The 22,505-nt window shown below is 36.5% G+C and overlaps 1 protein-coding gene across 1 annotated transcript in view; it reads right to left on the reverse strand.

The window, feature by feature from the left end:
- Nucleotides 1–6,767: 6,767 nt before the first annotated feature.
- Nucleotides 6,768–22,505, reverse strand: part of dhx15 (DEAH (Asp-Glu-Ala-His) box helicase 15) — a 39,784-nt gene continuing 24,046 nt past the window's right edge. The window contains exons 9-14 of the mRNA XM_088625625.1: nt 21,077–21,185; nt 15,967–16,158; nt 14,603–14,725; nt 12,970–13,160; nt 7,759–7,928; nt 6,768–7,300 (exon numbers count right to left, since the gene is read on the reverse strand). Of these exons, the coding sequence (XP_088481751.1) occupies nt 7,183–7,300; nt 7,759–7,928; nt 12,970–13,160; nt 14,603–14,725; nt 15,967–16,158; nt 21,077–21,185 (903 nt within the window). The 3' untranslated portion in view covers nt 6,768–7,182. The remainder of the gene's footprint in view (nt 7,301–7,758; nt 7,929–12,969; nt 13,161–14,602; nt 14,726–15,966; nt 16,159–21,076; nt 21,186–22,505) is intronic.

Below are 22,505 nucleotides of genomic sequence, written 5' to 3' on the forward strand. Positions count from 1 at the left end.
CAACAATATATTTTGTAGAGAAGGTTCTACATTAAATATTAGCATAAAGAGGGAAACATGTTACATTCAGGTAGCAAATCACAGGTGAGACCAGCTTATTGCATACAGAAAAAAAGACAAATGAAGAAAATACCTATGAAAAGATGCTATGTGAACATGTAGCCAACACTACCACACTTAAATCATGCATACGTTGATTTATTGAACGTCTGCATTTAAACTTTACAATGGTGTGTGATGAGATCAGATCACCTGTAAGGTCACGTCATACTTCCATAACAGAACCACAGTATCGCTTAGGTCGTGGTGATCAATGGGTAGAACCAGGTAGAATCTGCAACAAGAGAGTCAAATTTGTTGTGTACCTTCATCTGCACGTGTACAGGAATGATGGTCTTATATTTCTAACTGTAAGTGTTAAATTAATACTAAAAGCACTATAGCCAAGTGAGACCAAAGATAGCATGTGATTAACTGGCCAAAGGACTCTTTGGGTCTACAAGGTTGTCCCCGGCTCCTGTAGGCATATGCGGTCATGAAACAGTATCAGCTGTTGGAGATCTGTGACTCACTGAAGCAAAGCAGTTGTGAGCCTGGTCAGTACCTGGATGCAGGACCTCATGGGAAAACAAAGGCTGCTGCTGGAAGAGATGTTAGTGGGATCAGTTGGGAGTACTCACCCGACAGATTGTGTAGGTCCCAATACCCAAAAAAAGAGTAAGGGTGTGAACCCCAGTGTCCTAGCCAAATTTCCCCTGGCCATTACCAAGCATAGCCTTTTAATACTCCCCATGTATGAACTGGCTTCTTTACTCTATTCTCCTCCCCACTGATAGCTGATGTGTGGAGAGCGTACATGTGCACTTTGGCTGCTTTTGCATCATCCAGGTGGGACTGCACATTGGTGGTGGAGGGGAGTCCCCATTACCTGCAAAGCTCTTTGGGTGCAGCATCTAGAAAAGCACTACATAAGTGTTGGATTATTATTAGTCGACAACGACAAGACGATTTTCATTAAGCAACGTCATTGTAACCCTAACACTCTGTGTCTTGCATTGTTCTGCATTCAAATTGAAATTTCTGGATTGGCTTGAAGGAGCAGGAAAAACTGTTGGCTCAAGGACTTCAATGTATGACTGAGCAGTAATTCTGCCCTCAATATGCATGAAAGATGTAGTCATTTTAAGGGAGATTGCCTCCTTAGATAACCTCACCGATTTGCTTGAACAATGCTACTCAGCATAAAGCTCAACCTGATGTTTTCGCATGTCACAACTGCACTCATCTGTGAATTTAACATTCCACGATCCCTACCACTACCTCAGCAAATGGCTATTTTGACTCAGCAGACCACAGCCTTCAAGCATTTAGAATATTTTCAAACACGGAGCTAGCCATGCTGCTTATGCACAGGTTACATGGAATGTCTCAGGACTGTGTAGCCACTGCAGTTTGAAAATGATTATGGAGAAGCATCAGACAGGTGTTTTAGTCTGACTGGTGTCTTGATTCTCTTGTTTTCTAAGACATGTCCTTTTACTTTGAGCTGGATTGTTGAAGCAGATTTAATTCCTGAGGCAACATCCAGATAAGCCACCTTCAATCAAGTCGATTGTTTTTACTCAAGAGGGAAACAGATCCAGCTCTCTGTAATGAAAATGTCTTTTTGTATGACAGTTTACACAGATTGTTAATCATCTCGTTCTGACAATTTTAACAACTCAAATATTGAAAACCGAGTATGTTTTTACCAAATCTTCAGCTCAGCACTTTGCTATCAAGCAAACACTCTATTCAATCAACAAACCTATCCACTATTTAAAATGCCAATACAATTATGTGCCCAATATGCTACTGAATCAAAACAAGAATTATTGTGTTTTCACTGTGCATCTGTATAGAGAACATAAATCAACTTAAGACACGGCATTGGTTTTCCAGCAACAAATACAGACTCTAAAAAGCATAAAATAAGCATGCACATTACTTAGGTCTACAGGAACCCTTTAATCATATTACAGGACTTCACTATAACCTTCCAAACTGTAAAAACTTCAAAAATAAAAGGAAAGAAATAAAATTACCTTTCAAGACTTTGATATACATGTTCATGTTACAGTAACTATGCTATTCTATTTTCCATAAATGGATATGGTTTTCTCTGCGATACAGCAAGTGTATTATGTGAAAATCTGTTTAAAAAAACATAGGGCATGATATTCAGCACATTCAATTTTACCAAAATAGAATGACGTGAAAAAAAATCAGACCAAAACGTAAGGCTGGAAAGGTCAGCTTTTACCCACTCTTTTCAAAGATGTTACATACTTGCCTAATGCACTTTTTGTGAACATTGAATGTAGAAGTTAGTATTTAAGTATTAAAAAAAAAGATCAAAGCAGGTGAGACAGTAATGTATTAGTTAACATTGCTGTCTTAGAGCACTGGGCCCTGGGTTCAATTCCAGACCTGGGGTGAGATTTGCGTGGTTTGTATGTTCTCCCCATGTTAGTGTGCATTTTCATTGGATAATCCAGTTTCCTCCCACAGTCCAAAGACAAAGAGGTAGGCTAATTGGCTTCTGGGAAAACTTCCCTTGGTGTGAGTGTGTGCAGGTTTTAATGCATGTATGCACTGCAATGGATTGGCGTCCAGTCCAGGGTACAGTGCCTTGCGAAAGTATTCGGCCCCCTTGAACTTTTCAACCTTTTGCCACATTTCAGGCTTCAAACATAAAGATATAAATTTTTTATTTTATGTGAAGAATCACCAACAAGTGGGACACAATTGTGAAGTGGAACGAAATCTATTGGATTTTTGAAACTTTTTTAACTAATAAAAAAATGAAAAGTGGGGCGTGCAAAATTATTCGGCCCCTTTACTTTCAGTGCAGCAAACTCACTCCAGAAGTTCAGCGAGGATCTCTGAATGATCCAATGTTGTCCTAAATGACTGATGGTGATAAATAGAATCCACCTGTGTGTAATCAAGTCTCTGTATAAATGCACCTGCTCTGTGATAGTCTCAAGGTTCTGTTGAAAGCGCAGAGAGCATCATGAAGACCAAGGAACACACCAGGCAGGTCCGTAATACTGTTGTGGAGAAGTTTAAAGCCGGATTTGGATACAAAAAGATTTCCCAAGCTTCAAACATCCCAAGGAGCACTGTGCAAGCGATCATCTTGAAATGGAAGGAGTATCAGACCACTGCAAATCTACCAAGACCTGGCCGTCCCTCTAAACTTTCAGCTCAGACAAGGAGAAGACTGATCAGAGATGCAGCCAAGAGGCCCATGATCACTCTGGATGAACTGCAGAGAACTACAGCTGAGGTGGGAGAGTCTGTCCATAGGACAACAATCAGTCTTACACTGCACAAATCTGGCCTTTATGGAAGAGTGGCAAGAAGAAAGCCTTTTCTCAAAGATATCCATAAAAAGTCTCGTCTAAAGTTTGCCACAAGCCACCTGGGAGACACCCCAAACATGTGGAAGAAGGTGCTCTGGTCAGATGAAACCAAAATCGAACTTTTTGGCCACAATGCAAAACGATATGTTTGGCGTAAAAGCAACACAGCTCATCACCCTCAACACACCATCCCCACTGTCAAACATGGTGGTGGCAGCATCATGGTTTGGGCCTGCTTTTCTTCAGCAGGGACAGGGAAGATGGTTAAAATTGAGGGGAAGATGGATGCAGCCAAATACAGGACCATTCTGGATGAAAACCTGTTGGAGTCTGCAAAAGACCTGAAACTGGGACGGAGATTTATCTTCCAACAAGACAATGATCCCAAACATACAGCAAAATCTACAAAGGAATGGTTCACAAATAAACGTATCCAGGTGTTTGAATGGCCAAGTCAAAGTCCAGACCTGAATCCAATCGAGAATCTGTGGAAAGAGCTGAAAACTGCTGTTCACAAACGCTCTCCATCCAACCTCACTGAGCTCGAGCTGTTTTGCAAGGAAGAATGGGCAAGAATTTCAGTCTCTCGATGTGCAAAACTGATAGAGACATACCCCAAGCGACTTGCAGCTGTAATCGCAGCAAAAGGTGGCTCTACAAAGTATTAACGCAAGGGGGCCGAATAATTTTGCACGCCCCACTTTTCATTTTTTTTATTAGTTAAAAAAGTTTCAAAAATCCAATAGATTTCGTTCCACTTCACAATTGTGTCCCACTTGTTGGTGATTCTTCACATAAAATAAAAAATTTATATCTTTATGTTTGAAGCCTGAAATGTGGCAAAAGGTTGAAAAGTTCAAGGGGGCCGAATACTTTCGCAAGGCACTGTATATCCTCTCTTGCGCCCATTGCATGCATGATAGCCTCTGGCTCCACCGGGATAATTAATTTGATGAAGGGGTTAGAAAATGAATGGATGGTGCAAAGCTGTTTGTTTTAACATGCAACAGTATTGAAGGTTGATGGATTCTGAATTACATACCCACATTTAATTAAAAAGCTCAAGTTATGAATCAAGATTGCCTAGATCTTGTCCACCTAAAAAAAAAGTACACCATAAGCATTTAAACTTTGAAGTCAACAAAATATTTTTAAGATTTCTGCAATTCTAATGATTTACTATAATGATGCCTAAGCAAATCAATGAGCAAAAACTTTCAAGATCAATGAAGAACAATTTCCAATGAACTAAAACTAATGTATTTTCTATAGGACTAATTGATGAGTCTAATCTTGTAAACCTAATTTCACGGTTAAACTTAATCCTTCAACTTTCCACTAACAAATTCAGAAGCCTTAGCACACCTTAACTTAAACAAAAAGTAAAATAAACATTTTAATCTATTTACACATCATGCAAGTGCCCTCCAATACAAGCCTGGAAGGACCAGGAGTAGATCACTTAAATAGGTGTTAAAGACTCTTCTAAACCATTCCACAGGAACATGCGTTTCAAATTTCAAAGGGCAAGTGCTTACTTAAGACTGCTTTTTAAGTTCCCTCATCATCACTTCTGGCATTTCAACACATTTAGTGATCCTTTCTGGCTTTATGTCCTTGGCAAATACTTGAACTGCTAGAGAATGCCATGGGTAAAAACGGATTCAGTTTTCATCTATAACAAATGGATTAAGATGCTGATAGAACAAAAACCCTTGGGCAGCACAGCAAAGTGAATTTTAAGACGGCATTAGCTGTGGTGCACTAGGGTTTTAGGAAATTTGGGGAAAATTATTTGTGCATTTTAAATGAATGAAATGGGAAAATAATTGCTCCAGCTAGTAAGAGCATTTCTTTTTTTAAAATGTCTAATAAAATCTATATTTTCACTAAGGGGATAAAAAAAGGACATTCCTTTAAGAAAACACAATTTTCAATGACTACACAATAACTGTTCATTAAAAACTTTAAGACGGTGGCACCCTGAAAGTCAATTATGGAAAAACTACTGCAGATTATAGTACTGCAATGTGTTTTATAAAGACTAAATGCTGAACAGCAATTTTACAGTTCTGTGATAACGTCAAAGCAACTCAATACAAACAGCCAAGAGCTCAGTGAAAAGAACTTCTTCAAAGACCTTCTATGAATTAATGCTACAATATAAATATGACATGCCATGCACGATCAATACCAATCTGTATACCTTCAAAAAGGAGTACTATACTACTTAAATTAGATATGTGGCCTCCTGGGTACATGACTGCCTCAGGCACCATTGGTAAATCATTTCTCATAGTATTCTTAAATGCACACCTTTTAGTCTACATCTCTTTGAAACTAGGACTCTCTGCCATGAGCTTATAAAAATGACAGATGTCTAAATCTTTGTCACACCGATACTGGTGTTTTCCTTTTCATCAAACGTTTATTCTATAATTTTGCAATTTCTATGCATTGCAGCAATGGAAAGGTATGAGCACATTACCACAAGTGTTTCTGTCAAATCCAAGGAAAGCAAACCTGCCATGGTCTCGAAAGTTTGTTGCACAAAGCCACAAAGGAATAGTCAAGTTACAGCTGCACCTCCTACAAAGCAATCGTTACCCTCACTGGCTCCGTCATTAAAAGAGCACAGGAATTTAAATTCAAGAAAAAAAAAAGTTATACTGGTATCTGGACATCCGTTCAAAAGGCTAGCAAAAGCAATGATTTCCATGCCATAAGAAACAGAAGTCCAAATAGCAGACATCATTATTTTACTTTAATGTAAATCTGCCATGAGTCATAAATTAAAGCCTTCAGTAAGGCTTTTCTTTACCGTTTTGCCATCAGCATCCATGTAACTGCAACATTGCCCACTGAAAGCATTTTCATTGATTGCCTTCCCAAACATTTATAATTAACAACAGTTCTCTCAGATTACCTCTTGAATTCCCATTTGTGTCTGCTAAGAATATCTGGGCTTTAATTGATTAGAGGCATTTTGATTTTTTTCCTCCTGTAAATGTGCAAGTCCTTGTTCTCACAGCTAATGGAAAGGTCTGAGCTCTGCCACAGGGCTGCGGTCCTTCAATCTACTGAGGTCTTCCACTCACAAGAGGAAGAGGAATAAATAAAAACTGCAAGAGGACAGTCAATTGCTTGTACCTTTCAAAACATCTTACCATTCTTATTAAAAAAATGAATTCTGCTTGTCTCTAAAAGCCTTCTATTGTCTCCTGTCAGTTACTCCTGTTTGCGCTGTACCAATGATGTTGTGATGGAGATACTTGCCAAAAAAACCACAGAATAACCCCCAAAACGTACTTTGATTTCAGTGGCTATTTGTACAGAACATTTATGAAACTGCAAAAGGTGTTAGTAATAGATTTTTTTTATTGAAGTCAAAGCTCCTTTACTGAAGAAACAAGGACTGTCTACATAAGTACATTTCCTGAAAGAGTTCACGATTTCTAAAAGGAATGTCAACATCAACATGAATGATCATGCATAACATGGTCAGTAACTGCATTCCTGTTGAAAAACCTTAAAGGAAAGTCTGCAGTGTTCACTTTAAAAACGATCATTTTTAATATATGCCAACAATGACAAGTTTTACACTATGCTATTGTGTGAACAAAAAAGGGAAAAATAAAAGTTATAAAAATAATCTTAACTGTAAAGAAAACATTAAAAATCTTTCCAAACAAAGGCTGTTAAACATTTATGGTGTAAATCTCAGAAGATCCAATTCAATAGTATTGAAGCCGGTCTTTTTCCTGCCAAACCATGTTCAGTACTGGGAATATTCCTTGGTTTGAAGTTTGGCAATGATGCGCTCCAACTGTCGTTTTGCTTCACACTGTGGGAAGTTGCCCATGTCATAGTACTGGGGGGCTATTTTTACTAACCTAGAAGAGGAAATAACATTGTTTAAGCACAGATTCTTTCTACAAGTAATACATTAATTAAATGTACAAGATTGTGCTCTGTGTTAGGGTAGAATGGAATACAACATATTTGTTCAAAATTTGAAAAACCAGTGTTGACATCTGTCTTTTTCTTCAGTTAAATAAGATTATCCAAACATTTTTTACCTCACCACCAACGCTACTAAGGTTTAGCAACACAAAGAGATTCATAAGAATATCACTTACATATTACACTGAAAAGTATGTTTGTTCCACACAAGTGGAGAGCTTAGCTAAAAAGAAAGTTACCAAGGTTTGTAAACTACAGCAGCATACAAATATACCAAGAGAAATATGATATTAAAACAACTTATATTATTATATATATATAATATGATATTAATACAACTAACGGTATAAGAAAGTGCATGCAGACGACAGTGAAAGTGAAAGCTCACCATTCTGGTTTTATATCAGTGCATGTACGGATGTAGTTCTTCGTGGTGAGTACAAACTCATTGTAGAGCACCCACTCTGGTTTGTGATCCAAGACAGTAGAGGGGTGAAGCTGTACCACCTGGTTGTCCTTCACTGTTAGGTAATGCCCTGTCCTCTCCAGGTGTGCCACCTACAAAACAGGGACCAGTCATTCCACGTAAACTTGAACGGTTCAAATTAGAGTGAAAGGTAGCAGAAACAAGTTCAAACTCGTGCAATAACCTCTTTTCCATTGCCTGCTGCAAATTTATTTTTTCTCCACAAAAAAAAACAGTACTTGTTACTTTATTCAGAAGCTCAGCATTAATGTCTTATTCACACTTGAAGCATTTAAATGTCAAGGTAGCAGAATAAAGTTTTAACAATTTACCTAAACAACCTGAACAATCAGAAACCTTCTTTGAAGGACAGTAAAAAATGTACATGGCACCACAGATATTACTGGCACTGGAGAGCCCCTGTCCAGCAGGTTATGGGGTAACCATTAAATCAATTTCTTAAGATTTGGAACAAATTATGAAGTCAATTAAACCAGGGATTTAAGTTTATCTGGAAGACAAATCTGAATAAGCCCTCAGTGAACAAAGTTCCTTTAAAGAAATCACCAGCACGTTTGATCAATAACTTACAAGCATCACCAATTTTAAGAAACAGGTCATTTAGGGTGACCCTTGAGATTTACAGAACTAGGGCTCTTCAAGATCAGGGTTCAAGACCCCTGTCATACTGTATATTGTAATCAAATTCCCTGTAGCAGTGAAACAACAGAATCACTATTTTATAATGCAGATAGATTATCTACAGGAAAATTACATTCGCCTTCAAAGTAATACCTCTTGAGAAATAACTCCAGTTTGTAATTCTCCAGTATCAATAAACTACATTCAATTTACAATACAGTAATGTATGGCATTATACCTACAGTAGCAGTTTTTTTCTACCTATAGTTATAATAATAAAGAGCTGCTGCTTTTTTTGTGAATGTCTGCAGTGCAGCATGACAGTAATCAGTAAAATCAATGTTCTGTGTGATGGTGTAAGCATGGGATCATTTTGATAAAGTCATAATACTAAAAGTCTTTACAGTTAATATTTTACCTGATTTTCAATTACTGTTCCCAGACCGAGGCTTAAATAATCATGGTTAACTGTTAAAAGCAAAGATACTTCAAATGTGTACCCTAAAAAGCTGGTTATCTGCCCTAAGAACAACTTACTTTTCTATTTGGAAGTTTGGAATATTTGGTAGAAGTCTAAAAAGAAACTACATTCCCGTTAAGAGGTAAAATAAACCTAGCAGCATTATACAGACATGTATACAGGAAAGTTTAAAAATAACACCTGCCATTTTCACCTACTTAACTATTCCTTCAGTTGGAGCTAGAGTAATAAGGTCTGGAGTTAACCGACTACAAGTTTTTTAGGAGAAACGGTTTGTGAAAGGCTATATTTCCTACAATATTCAAAATGGGTGTTAAAACTATCACGGAAATTGTTCATAATACAAACAGTGCTGCAACTCAATAACAACAACAGACTTTTTTCAAATATCAAGCTGACATCTTGGTTGATTCAGAACCCTACTTTGGGCCCTAAAATGAAGTGGCTAGTCTTTCCCAGAATACCTTCCTAGGTATATGAATGTGCTCAGCTGCACAGTCTTTGAACACAAGCAGTTTTAAGTAATAAGCACTAAGAATAAAACCCACTTCTTGGAAGCCAAAGAAATTATATTTCAAACAGTATGGGGGCAACCTGCTTAGCAAATGTCACTGCTAATGTGCATGTAGAGATTAAATTTAGCACATCTTGGGGCTTTTATTTGTTTGCAGTCAAATGCAGACTATTTCACTAAACAGAAAAATGTGTCTTCCTCCAAAATGGCATTAGGCTGGATATTCACTATTCCATTCAATAGCTCAAATTTCAGGAAAGTTTCAAATGTGCAGCTTATGTATGAAATGCCAGCCATTTAATTGAAAGATCTTAATAGAAACTTTAATTCAATAAATCAGTGTTTTCAGAAAAGGCAGTTGTAACTGCCAATATTCTTAAACATTGATCTGAAAGCCTTTTCCAATGATATAAAAATGAACATATTTAACCTGACGCCAACAATTTAAGTAAAGCCGTCCTCTCAAAGCTATCTCTAAATGCCTGTAAAAAGTAGCGTCCACATTTCCAAAGGTAGTTTTTCAGAACAGCAGAAGGGTCAGCTGTAATGTTGTGCTACCTGAACTTTATGAAATAACGTTTTGAGTAAAAATAGGAAGATGCATCAAATTTATCAAATATTTCTAGAATTAAAGGTATATTTTTAGAGTATAAAATTGTTTAAACCTTTTGGTTATTCTTAATATTTTAGAACTGATTCACAACTACTTAAACTCTGTCTATAGAATGTGCCATTGGATGCACTGTAAATCAGTGGTCTAGTTACAGCGATGTTTCATATTCCTTGCGAAAACAAATTTAAACAGCAGAATTTTATTCCTGTAATTGCCAAGTTACCACATGAAAATTCATTCGAGTTATGTTTTACACTGCATGCTGGTAGTCCTGTTGTACAAAGTTGATCTAATTTGTAGAGTAAAATTATTAGAGCAGGGAGCTGTGTCAGCATGTGAGCTGAAAATGAACAAGTAGAGGTTAATTCCACACTAGAAAGTGGAGTGTAAGACATTTTGGATAGAGAGCCATCGTCACAGCTTAAAACATTCCATACTTTCTTTCTACTTTCCAGAATGCAGTTGTGTAGCTTTAAAAAAAAAACTTACATGCAAAGTTTTTAAGTGACTGTGTTAATTAGAATATACAAAACAGTAACCAGCTGCTGCAAAGCTTTTAATACTGACCTCAAAATAAATATTTTTTTCTCAAGTTGGAGATGCAAAAAAATGGTACAGGGAACAGTTTAGCTTTCTAACTCCAGCTATTTCACAGGGTGGCTGTTATTTTATTTTTAAAAAAGGGTTGATAATTAAGATAATTAGATTTTGGGTTAGTTTAAAAAATGCTAACTAGTGAAAAAACCAGTATATATTTTGTGCCCAACTCTTTAAAGGGATGGTTGTATTCTGTTGTGATTATTAAAACCAGTTTGTTAAAAACAATTTTAACAAGTTTTTCCAATCCAAATAATTCAGTATTAGAAAAAAAAGGTTAACCTAGATTTACCCATTTTTTTTTAAAAAGACACCCACTGGGGTTTAAAAACTAAAAGCACCAGAAAATCAGAAACCCAAGATAACCCTAACCCAGTACAAATTGGGGCTTATTGTGTTAACACCTGCCAGTGTCAACCAAAAATAAAATTAAAACAATTTAATAAATTAAATAAGGAAATGAACAAATGTAAAGATAAACAATAATAGGTGATTTTGATGGGACAAAAAAATTCAGTAAAGTTACCATCGTGTTAAAAAGAATTATCTGTAAAATGAGCTTAATAGTAATCCTTTGATTGTGCTTATCATATGCATACTGTATGTAAAGCATTAGGAAGGTAACAACAAAGTTCTGCACCTGTTTAAAAATGAACAAGATAAAGGATTAGAGTGCAGTGATCATTAAACAGACAAATTTGTAAGGTAAACATCTGCAATTTAAGCTGGGTGGGAAACCACATTTAAATTGAAAACGGGGCAAATCTGAGCAAACGCTGGGCTAAAACTAGAATGTGCTCAGCTCCGTATTCATCTTATATTGATCAGTCTTAACCAATTCTACAGAAGGCAATTTCATTTACTTATCAAAACCCAACAGACCCTGCAGATGACTCATGCCTTTGTATATAACTTTATGCTATTTGATTCAGATTATCAAAAACCACAGCAGCCACTAAAAATCTGTAGCCATCAATTTCTAATGCATTTTGCATTTGCAAAAAGTAAAGAGAGGCACAGATTCAGGGACCTCTTATTCATTTATAAAAAGTTGTTATCCTTATGCGGCAGTCTCAGAGGTGCAAATTACCAGGAAACGCGTAAAGCAAAGGGCAAAGAAAGATGTATTAGAGGTTTTAATATACCAAAAATCACAGTACTTTCCCTTTCTAGAACCTTCAGCCAAAGCACTCACTTTACACACATTTTAGTATGCTATAGTTTGCTTTTACGGTACTAGAGAAATTAATTTGAATTAAAAAAGCAATCATGAAAAGGCACAAAATAATGCAACTGGTAAATGTCACTGATTCTTTGGAAAAGATCATTTTGTACACGTGTCTATTGTGACTGCTTCAAAAAGTTAGATGTTATTTTATAAACTAAACACTATGCAAAATGACTCACTGAAAAACAACAGCATTGGCGTACATTATTCTTCCTATGCAAATCGTCTCTAAGAGCAGGAGAAAAGTTATGAAACCTATGCAGGTCTTTTCGCTGAAGCAGTGCCAGCTTTTACAGTTTTAAATACCAGGTGTACAATACATTCATAAAAGCCAGAGTGCTGCAATATTTCATTACCATCCTCCCACTCAGGGTCCCAGGAGTAACTTTAGCTAACATAAACCAAAGACTGATCTAAATGTGCTGGGTTGCTAAAACACAACATCACACTTTAATCCAGGTCACATGTTTTTAGAGGTAAACTAAAATGAAGGAAAATTCACTTAATGAACTCCAGCCTGCCTTCTTTTGGATCTACCTATACTACAGGACATGGCTGCTTTTACATTGTACTATAATGTAAATGAAAAAATACATTTATATTTACGTTTGCATGGGAATTGCTGATTTTATACCAAATTTGTACCCAAATCGGCAAGTATAAGATGCTAATGCAAAACACATTCGGGAAACACACTGTTCAAGTAAGCACTTTAACATTAAAAGATTCAATATTTTAACACTATTTTAGGAGTTCTCTGTGAGCTGTATTAAAACACTAGCATTTAAATGGATAACCCTTGTATAAAGCCAAGGTAGACAACTACTGTCTTTCATAACCAGGAATTAATACATACCCTTTTTGTTTCACTATTAAGACATACATCAGTCATCTACTGGCACTTAAGCTTGATTTAATAAATTGATAATAATAAAAATGTCTCTGAAATAAAGCATTTACTTACAAATGATATACACACACAAAAAGTTGTTCAGCCAAATACAAGAAGGAAAATGTGCTCTTTGTGCGGACATGCCCAACTGATGCTTCGGATTTACCTGCATGAAGAAGCCAGTCACCAATGCCCGTCGTATGTTGATATAGTAATCTCGACTTGTGAATTCTGTGCTTCTGCGAGGCAGGTTGAATCTGTCCATTATTCTGGACAGCTGCTGACGTACATTGTCAGCCGACATCAGTGATCTGTAGTTTATGAAGTTGTCGTAACACCACTGAACAGACTCATGATCTGAAAAGGGGAAAAACGGATGCAATAAAAGAAAAGAAAAATTAAGACGGGACGCCAAAACGGCAATATTTGCAGCTCACAGTTTTCAAGTCCATACTACAAAGCCACGTGAAAATCACAGAGTAACTTACAGGAAAACTTCGATATTCTAAAGTTCAGTATTTGTGATTCCGCCAATTGACGCAAAATTATAATGACTTTTTCCACATTCGGGAACCAAGGTCACATATTTGGGGGCTCTGCAGTAGGAACCGGGCAGCGAATTCTGCAGCATTTTCATCTCAGTTCTATTTCACCCAATATGCATTGGTCTCTGTAGTGAAGACGTATCTTATTAGGTTTATTTATTAGTGCATCAAGGGTTATACTTTATGCTTGAGTTATTCTATTTCTGTCAGGAAAGCGTTAGATGTGCATTGTGTGCAGACATATAACCTGAGAAGTGTCTGTAACTCAAAGTCGTGTTGCAAAATAAAAGAAAAAATAACTCCGGTCCCCCAAGTTATCACAGTTAAGTCTCGGGTCTCTTGCGTCTCACAGAAAAGGATATGATAGAAATACGAGATTTAGATAAATCGCAAGAGCAGGAATGAGTTGGTTAAGAGGGAAGGGAACAAGTAAAAAGGTTACTTGTCAGATATTAACAATGTAATAAATGAGAATTTTATAGGGGGAAAACATTAATTCAAGTTTCCAGAACTCATATTCTTTAAAAATACCTGCTACCATTTATTACTAACACTTTCTGAAATAGTTAATTGTAAAAAATATAACTATGGCAATTTTTGTTTTGCAGGCCGCAGAACCACACTCTATGTTCCGCATAATGCATAAAGTTCCGTATTAGCAAATTCACCATTCTTGGAATCCTACCTACCTACCCCCCACAAATAACCAGGCTTTGCTGTATAGAAATGACAGCACTTATGTAATACTCAGTAGAACCCAAAGTTCACTATCTTTCATCTCCCATCCGTATTATGAAAAGCCATTCAAAATGGAGTTTTCTTCACCTAGACAACGTTTTCTACTTTTGAAATCATGCTAAGCCAAACTGATACTTTCATTCTGTCAATTCTAAACAGATTATGGAAATAAAAAAACTGTAGGAAGCTTCAGCTGTGAAGACCAGTAAAACACTGCTTAAACAGCTCACTTCTCATCTTCTGATAGGAAGCCCATCACCGTGCCTGATAAAATGTATTCAAACCCACCTTCATCAAGCAACAACACCCTTGCATACCTAGTAGAATCCATCTCTGAGAAGGGACTAGAGACTATATATAATGTGGAATTACGACAGAAGTCATCATTATTCTGCCCTACAACATGTCCCGCTGTTACAGTAGTAACATTTGTAAACTACTGAAGTTTCTCATTTTAAGACTGAAAGGGGAAAGCAGTACACAGGTGAAGAGCTGTATAAAAAAATGCTGACTTACTTTGTTTGAAAGCATGGTAGACGTTCAGTAGTGTCAAATGATCTCCATCTATGTGCGCAAACCTCATCTTGGCCTCATCAGCAGCTTTCTTAGCCTCCGTCGGACGAACAAAACACTGTGGGACTAAACAAGGTTGGTATGGGCCCAACACAGACGCCCATATCGATGAGTCACGCAATCACAGACAGAGGAACAAGGCCTAGCTAGATCAGTTCACAGAGCTTAGGGCAGGGCAGGATGGGGCTTTCTCATGGTCTCCAACTGCATGTTGAACTGCCTACTACCTTGGTCTCAACACCTAACCACATCTGGAAGACAAGAGTGTTTACAAAACTATATAATACAAAGCTTATTTGACTACAGCTTATCTGCTCGGGGCAATTTAAAGTTCCATTTCAACATTTCACTAGCACTACAGATGAAAGACGAAAATACAAAGACAATCGGAGAAAAGGCTGAGCAGACAAGTATGAGAGCAGCGTTTCATACTGAAAAGAAAAAACATTCACAGCAAACCCTTCAAAAAAAACGTTTCCAAACACTTTATGAAAGGCACTATGTGAATGAAACCATCTTAAGTTAAAGACATTCCCATAGCTTAAAAAATCAGTAACACAGCATTAATGTATATGCATACCGAAAATACTGCATGAAATGGAAAGAGACATTTCTGCCCTGCCCAGCTGCTCTGGGCCTGAACTTTCTGAATAATTTTCCTAAATAATTGAAGGACTGCATGTGTAACACAAGGGTAACAAAAGTGAGCTGATGTTCATGAACACTACAGCTTTTGCTGCCTAGGTTTTTTTTCCCTCTCCATTCAATCATGAACCTAACAGGCAAGCCCAATGTTTATTGAAAACCGTGTTCAGCAGCTGTGATGCCATGGTTTCTTTACACTGCTGTCTTGGTAATGAACTCTGTAGAAATCAGCCTTCCTACATACTTGATTATTAATGTAGCCAGCATAGAAACAGCTAGTTAATTTTTGCTCTTTCCTTCAAAGGCATCTGTTTTCATCTCAATGAGCAGCATTCTGTTTTGGCAGCCTAAAGTGCAATTACTGCAGCAGCAAACTCTAGCTGTGAGGACTATGAACTCATTAATTTAGCGTAGGCATGCATTTTTTCCCCCTTGACAAATATTACCTGACACCACCAGTTCTTTCCTCCACACATCACTATCTAGAAAAACCTAAAATGCTTGGTATAAGCTTCAAGACACATCCAACCGCTAAATCCAAACAAAAAAGAGAAATCGGCTTTAGAAGAACTGAAGATTTTTGTCCGCGGAACTGTGGTTGAGCAAGAAAAATTCAATGCTTGCTAGGTCATTTTGTTTCCTTAACTTGTCCCGGGCATTACCTGACAGCATTGCTGTAATAGAGAGGATCTCATTGGAACAATTAAATTCACAACTCGCAATGACCATCTTGGCCAGCTGTGGATCCAGAGGAAATTCTGCCATCATTGATCCCAACTCTGTCAGATCACCATCATCATTCAAGGCGGCTAGATAATTCAAGAGTTCCAAGGCTCTCATCAAAGTTTCGGGTGCTGGAAAAAACAAAATGTCACAATATTACTCATGCCAACCAGAGCAAGCAGAACTGCAACACAATACTAACTTACTAAGGAGGCTCATTTTTCATTCAACGGTTGAATGGTCCAAAACACAACCATACAACACTAATTCAATTATAGAGATTTTTTTCATCTAATGAATTCAACCAATTACGCGGTTTGGTTAAAAGATTTTCCTAGATGCAATTATTGACCTTTGGCTTTGTAAAACTGAAGTCTGGAGATCAATTGTGTGTTAAATGCAAATTACCAGCTTTGATTTCTGATTACGGTAGAGACGTATGAATACAATCCCAAAAGAGGATCTTGTTTGAACCATAAGCATACTGATCTTCTACATTGAAACTGCTTCTGTAATGAAGTGAACAAAATTGTTCAAAATACCTCTACTATATGCATAAACACCTTTCAAAAACTGAGTAACAAAATTAACACTGTTCTAAAACATTGGAATTAAAACCAATGAGGTTCAAACCACAGATGGAAATTACAGATTCAAAATAATTTTCACAGAAAACAAATAGAATAAAACAAACTGCACATTTTGGAAAAATTAAGTATAGATTATTGATAATGATTAAAGGTTTTTGGGTCATTAATTCACAAATGACAGTGATATAATCAAGTTACTTTGGCTGCAGCATTAGCACAGTCACTTTAGTGAGGTGTGATGGGGCATAGGTGATGATTTAAACATACTGAATGTGAATCCTGGTGCAAATCAAGAAGGAAAAAACAGAAAAGAACTACACTGACCAATTTATGCCGTGTTGGATTAGGTCAGAGTACCATCAAGAAAAATTTGGATGGACAGAAATCCTGGCAAGATCTGAAATTTCTGTAAGCAAAGTTCTGGCCGCAGTCCATGATAATGGTGAAAATATAAAAGTAGCTGTGAAAAAGCTTCAGAGCAGGCAGAGAATAACTTGATTCCTCTGTGACAGCCATACCCTCCAACTGGCAATCAACAAAGTTGAAGATGTGCACCAAAGAACCCCAAAATCAGCAAAGCCATGGAATCAGTGATATCTATCATTTTAAAGAATGAACTTGCAAGCAACAGTGAAAATGAAGCAATGTGACTGTTCCAAGACTAAAAAAAGACCACTGGGATATCCGAGTCAAAGCTATTTAAAATAATACATGAATGAAACGGGTTCCTTTCTAGTCATCTCTGTTCAACACTAAAAAGATTTTTATTTAAGTAAGCAATACAGTGCCTTGCTAAAATATTCAGACCTTTCCCTTTGGAATTGCTTTAGGTAAAATGATAAAACAGACATTCCCGCAAACGTAGTTTGTTCAATGAAATCTGTTCATAAGCTTAAAATTTGTAAATTAAAAATTTAAACACCACTGTGTATTTAAATAAAAGCCTCTTATTTGTTCCCAAATTCAAAAAAAAATCCCTATACAAATACATTTTCCCCATAAAATAAGTATAGTACCGTCATTAAATTAAGAATATAACTTTTTTGATAATTACCTATTAAACTCTAACAGAGAATGTTTGAATTAGTTTACATTGTGATGTATACTAATAACCACATTATACAGTATAAGTACCAGAATTTTATCTGTGAAATCTTAATTAACAAAATCTAAGTTTTGAGTCAAGGTTTTCCGTTATTGCATTTCTACCCTTTGTAATTGAAGCACCCTATATCCACCAACACGTATTTCAGCCATTTTTTATCGTCTTTCTGCAACGATGGTATGAATTGTGGATGCAGCCAATTTCATTGCTGTGCAAATGCGTTTCGATCACTGGCCGTCTTCAATTCTTTTAATCATTTCCAATTTTGTCATCAGCAATATTGCTTTTCTTGCTTTCTTTGATTTTGATACACCACCTAAAGACACCGTTTCGCCTTTTTGGGCCCATGAATATCAGACATAGCAAAGATATTTTAAGATTAATATCATGCATGTGATCAAGAGAGATGGGAGCGCTTTGACACTGAAAGATGCTGCCTTGAATCCAGTCTCTCATGCGTTCCGCATTTCTCCACAAATTCTGTACTTTTTAGAGAATTCTTGCGAACGAAGGGGATTCTACATTGTGGCAAAAATGGCTGTATATAGAAAAATGGGTATAAATTCACAAGCTTTGTAATAGTGAAAATATGTAATGATTACTTGGAAACTGAGGAGTAGGTATATTGTATACACATTTTAAGGAAAACTATTTTATTCAAAGCCTGAAATTTCTGAATAAACCTGGAAAACTGAATATGTCTCAGAATAAGATACGTTTCAGTAATTGTCAGCAAAATAAAGCGTAAACTGTAGTGTTAATTGCTAAGTATTCAATCCTGTGAACTCAATATCTGATAGAAGTACCTCTGGCAGCAACTACAACTGCAAGACCTTTTGGTTAAGTCTCTAAATTTTGCAGAGGCTTGGTGCACTTTCTCAGTAAATTAGTTCAGGCACTCTTCAGGTTGTTAGGGGATTGCTTGCGGAGAGCAGTTTTCAAGTCTTTCCACAGAATCTGTATAGGATTCAAGACCTCTCAAGGAGATTTACTCTCTTATTCTTAAGCCACTCCAGTGAATTCTTAAAGGTGAATTTTCACCCTAGTTTTAAGTTTTTAGCAGACTGAAACAGATGTACTTACTTTTATTTCATTTTGCTCCGTCCATACAAAATGAGGTTTATCAGGTAGTTCGCACCATTAAATGAGATTTAATGGAATTCAAGTGTTGGAGTACTTAAGCTATCATGACACTTCCATATCATTACATTTCTTTCATATGAATTCTTTCTATTTTGCTGAACACATGGCACAAACTGTGTATATGACGAACATTAATTACTACTTCAAAGTACCAGGACTGCAAGCTTTAAAGCAACAAAATATGAAAACTGTGCAAAGGTTTGAATACGTTTGCAAGGCACCTCATATCGGGTCTCTCTTCTCTGGAGTGATTCCAGGCCAAAAAAATACATTTTTTGTAATGTGGTAACAGTACACAAGTCCTTTGTGCACTTTTATGCTTTCAAAAATAAGTTGAATAATAGAAACTGCTTTGAGATTTGAAATTGCAAGCAAAATAAAGACAGTGACATCCAAGTACATTACTTATTTTTAGTTACTGCTGTTCAGTTCATTCTGTGCTATTTTACATCTTGACAGCTGACTAAAATAAAGTGAAAAGCATTTTAATACTTTCACTAGAACTGTACAGAGAAAATGCTGGTGCACATGAATTATGTAGCAGAAACACTGAAAAGACATTGGTCTGAAGTGAAATAGTATAGTCTTTTATTTTATTTCAGTAGTCAATAACAGAGCTTGCTAAAATTAAAGGCGATTATTTTAAGACTACACCATTTCCGTAGTGAAGTCGCTTAAAAATCATTTTCCTTTTAAAACATTTCCAGCTCCAATTTCTCAAATCCAGGCTTCTTCAAGTACTCCCATTTTTAATGGTTCATTTCTCATATCAAAGGTTAGTTCTCAGTTACATCTTCTATAGTGGATGGCTGCCTGTCCAGTTTCATTTATTTATTTTTAACAATAGTCCTATTACATAAAAATTGAGTCATGAATTTAAAGGTGGTTAAATTTTAATTGACTAAAACAAGCACTTTACAGAAAACAACAATTGTTATGCATGTATTAGTCAAGGAATCACCCGCAACTATAAATCAGAGTTGTAGTCGAAAAAAGTTCAATCTAAAAACTAGAAACTCAGTTTAGAGAAATGGGGGGACTGATACCATGGGAATTAGGAAGCACAGGTTCCCTGAAATGTCTATACTTGTTTTTAAAGTACCAATCTGAATTTGGAATAGTTCCAAGCTCAGTCTCAATCTGACTTATTATGCAGATGTTTTGATGTGCTGCGGAATGAGGAAACTGGATACAACTTTAATGGCACAAAAAAACACAGAACAAGAAATTAATCCAAAACATGAGAAGAAACCCAAAATTGAAAATCATCAAACAGCCAAAAAGCCACTCTGTTAGCAAACCTTACTAAAATGTTGATATTACTGAACCCAAAAAGTGAAAGTGGCTAGGTAACGGAACATTTTCAAATTCTTTGAAAGTATTTTGTTATATTTAGAAAACGCTCTTTAAAACTACGATCATATAGTAGTTAAATTGCAATCCCAAAAATTCAACAAATTAACAGATTTCTCTACCTTGGCGAAGCTTGTAAAAACCTGTGAAAGCTACAACCAAAAAGTTAAGATTGTGAATAAAAAAGCAACTAAACTACTAATGTAGAGAGGAGTGATCAACGTGAAGGTTAATGACCCCCCAATGAAGAATTAGAAGACACTGCTCTATATGAACACCACATGAACACACAGTCACCAAGTCTCTTGACACTGTGCAACGCAGCACAACTAAAATGAAAGACGGTGCTAACACATTGTTTAAACCATTGGTTTAAGCCATTACACCTGCCTGGTACGAAAAGAATGAAGAGAAAAGACCCCCCTTGCTAAATCTAAACAGCAAAAACAAACAATTAGCAATTAAAAAGTCAGGAAAAATAGTGGGATATATAATCAAAAGCAAGAAATTTAAAAGAGTAAGTGCTCATTTAGAATATTGTGTATACTTTTGGTCACACTACAAAAAAAGATTGGTTGGGAAGCTTCTCTTGACTGATTCCGTACCAGCAATTTGTTCAAGCCAATACCCTGACATTATTAAAGAAACACCTGGATCCTCGGATCAAATACTAGTAACTACCAAAACGCCTCTGATTTCTGTTCTTTATGTGCTTAACCCATGCACTGAGGAAGATGATGGTGTACCCACTATGAGAAACTAAGAAACACACCTTCTGCAACAAGAAACTTCAGGAATGTTCAACTTCAAAAAAGTATTTAAAATGCATCTCAGTTTTACAAAAAACAACCTTCTTACCTGGTGGGTCCATGAAGTCAAAATGAACCAAGTCATCAATCCCAAGTTTCTTTAGTTGTAGCACAACAGAGCCCAAGTTAGACCTTAAAATTTCAGGGTATGTGTTATCCTGTCACAGGAGAGAAATAAAATTAAGTTCTACTAATCTTTTTTATAATCACTTTAAGAGCTGTTTGGGTGACCATTTCTTTTTCCACTAGACATGAAAAAGATCTACCATTTCCTTTCATAATCAGATCTTGTGCATTCTTCTATCACTGACCATGTGCACTTAGGCCACCTATTCTCGAGCTGGACAGTTTTAAGAAATAATGTATTATTAAATACTATAACTATATAGAAAAGGGTGTTTACTGTACTTAGGACCTGAATACCAAGGATAACATTTATGAGCAGCATGATTAATAAGAAAAAAGGGTGATGTTCTGCAGATGACAACAAAGCATTTTACAACAAGTTGTATACATTCTGTCTACAGTATAGGGCAATACTGCCCTGCTTGCCCTTTCAAAGTAAACATGTTGGGTGGCATGAAGTTGTGAAGAGTTTGTCCACATGGTAAGTAATAATTCTGACAGAGTACAGAGTAGTGAACCACACCTCTGCTTTATTAAGAATGTTAAGTTTGCGGACCTGTGTGCTTTAGTTTGACAAATATCATATCTCACATGGCACCAATTATTCTCCCCTACTGCCCCAGGTATGCCTTGCTGCGGACACTAAGGGGGTATTCATACTGATTGAGGTGCCTGCAGCAAGGATCGTATCTTCACACTGAAGGCAGAGGGAATACTGAAGCAAATGTGCCTCTCTGCAGTTGTGGTGTAATTGTTACATGTCTAAAGTAGAAAGACAGATCTTAGCAGTCAAACGTTCAAGTACAGAATACAGAACAATCCAACAAAAAATGTTACTGCCACCAGAAACAGTAGATATATCCTCAACAAAAAACATTAAAATGATTAAATTGTGTTTTAATTTTTTAGATCTTAAAACACAAACAGGGATGATGGTCAGTGAGTTTCCTCAACTTCTATTTTTATCGGTTATTGTGACACACAGAAAGTTGGCTCTGAAAAAGGCTAATTTCTGTGCTGCCTGAACAGGACGTCAATGTGAGAATTCAGGTGGACTATACTGGGCCACAAAAACAAAATTACCTGCGATTCATCTGTTTGAATGAGCCTATTTTCCTGTATTATTGACTATAGCAATTCCCAATAAAAAAGGAACCTGCGGCGTTTTACCTTTGAAATGATTACAAACAGAGTAAATGCTTAAAGGATTAAACATGTAGGCAAACACACTGCTTTTTTTAGTATATAGTTTTGACTATTTCTATGGAATTAATTGAATCTGTAGCACTTCAGTTGCAGTTCAGATATGTTAATCAGGCCTTGAGCAAGAGCAAATGTGTTCTAAGAAGAAC

Source organism: Lepisosteus platostomus, chromosome 1 (genome assembly GCF_059453375.1).
Source record: "Lepisosteus platostomus isolate fLepPlt1 chromosome 1, fLepPlt1.hap1, whole genome shotgun sequence".
Taxonomy (NCBI): Eukaryota; Metazoa; Chordata; class Actinopteri; order Semionotiformes; family Lepisosteidae; genus Lepisosteus; species Lepisosteus platostomus.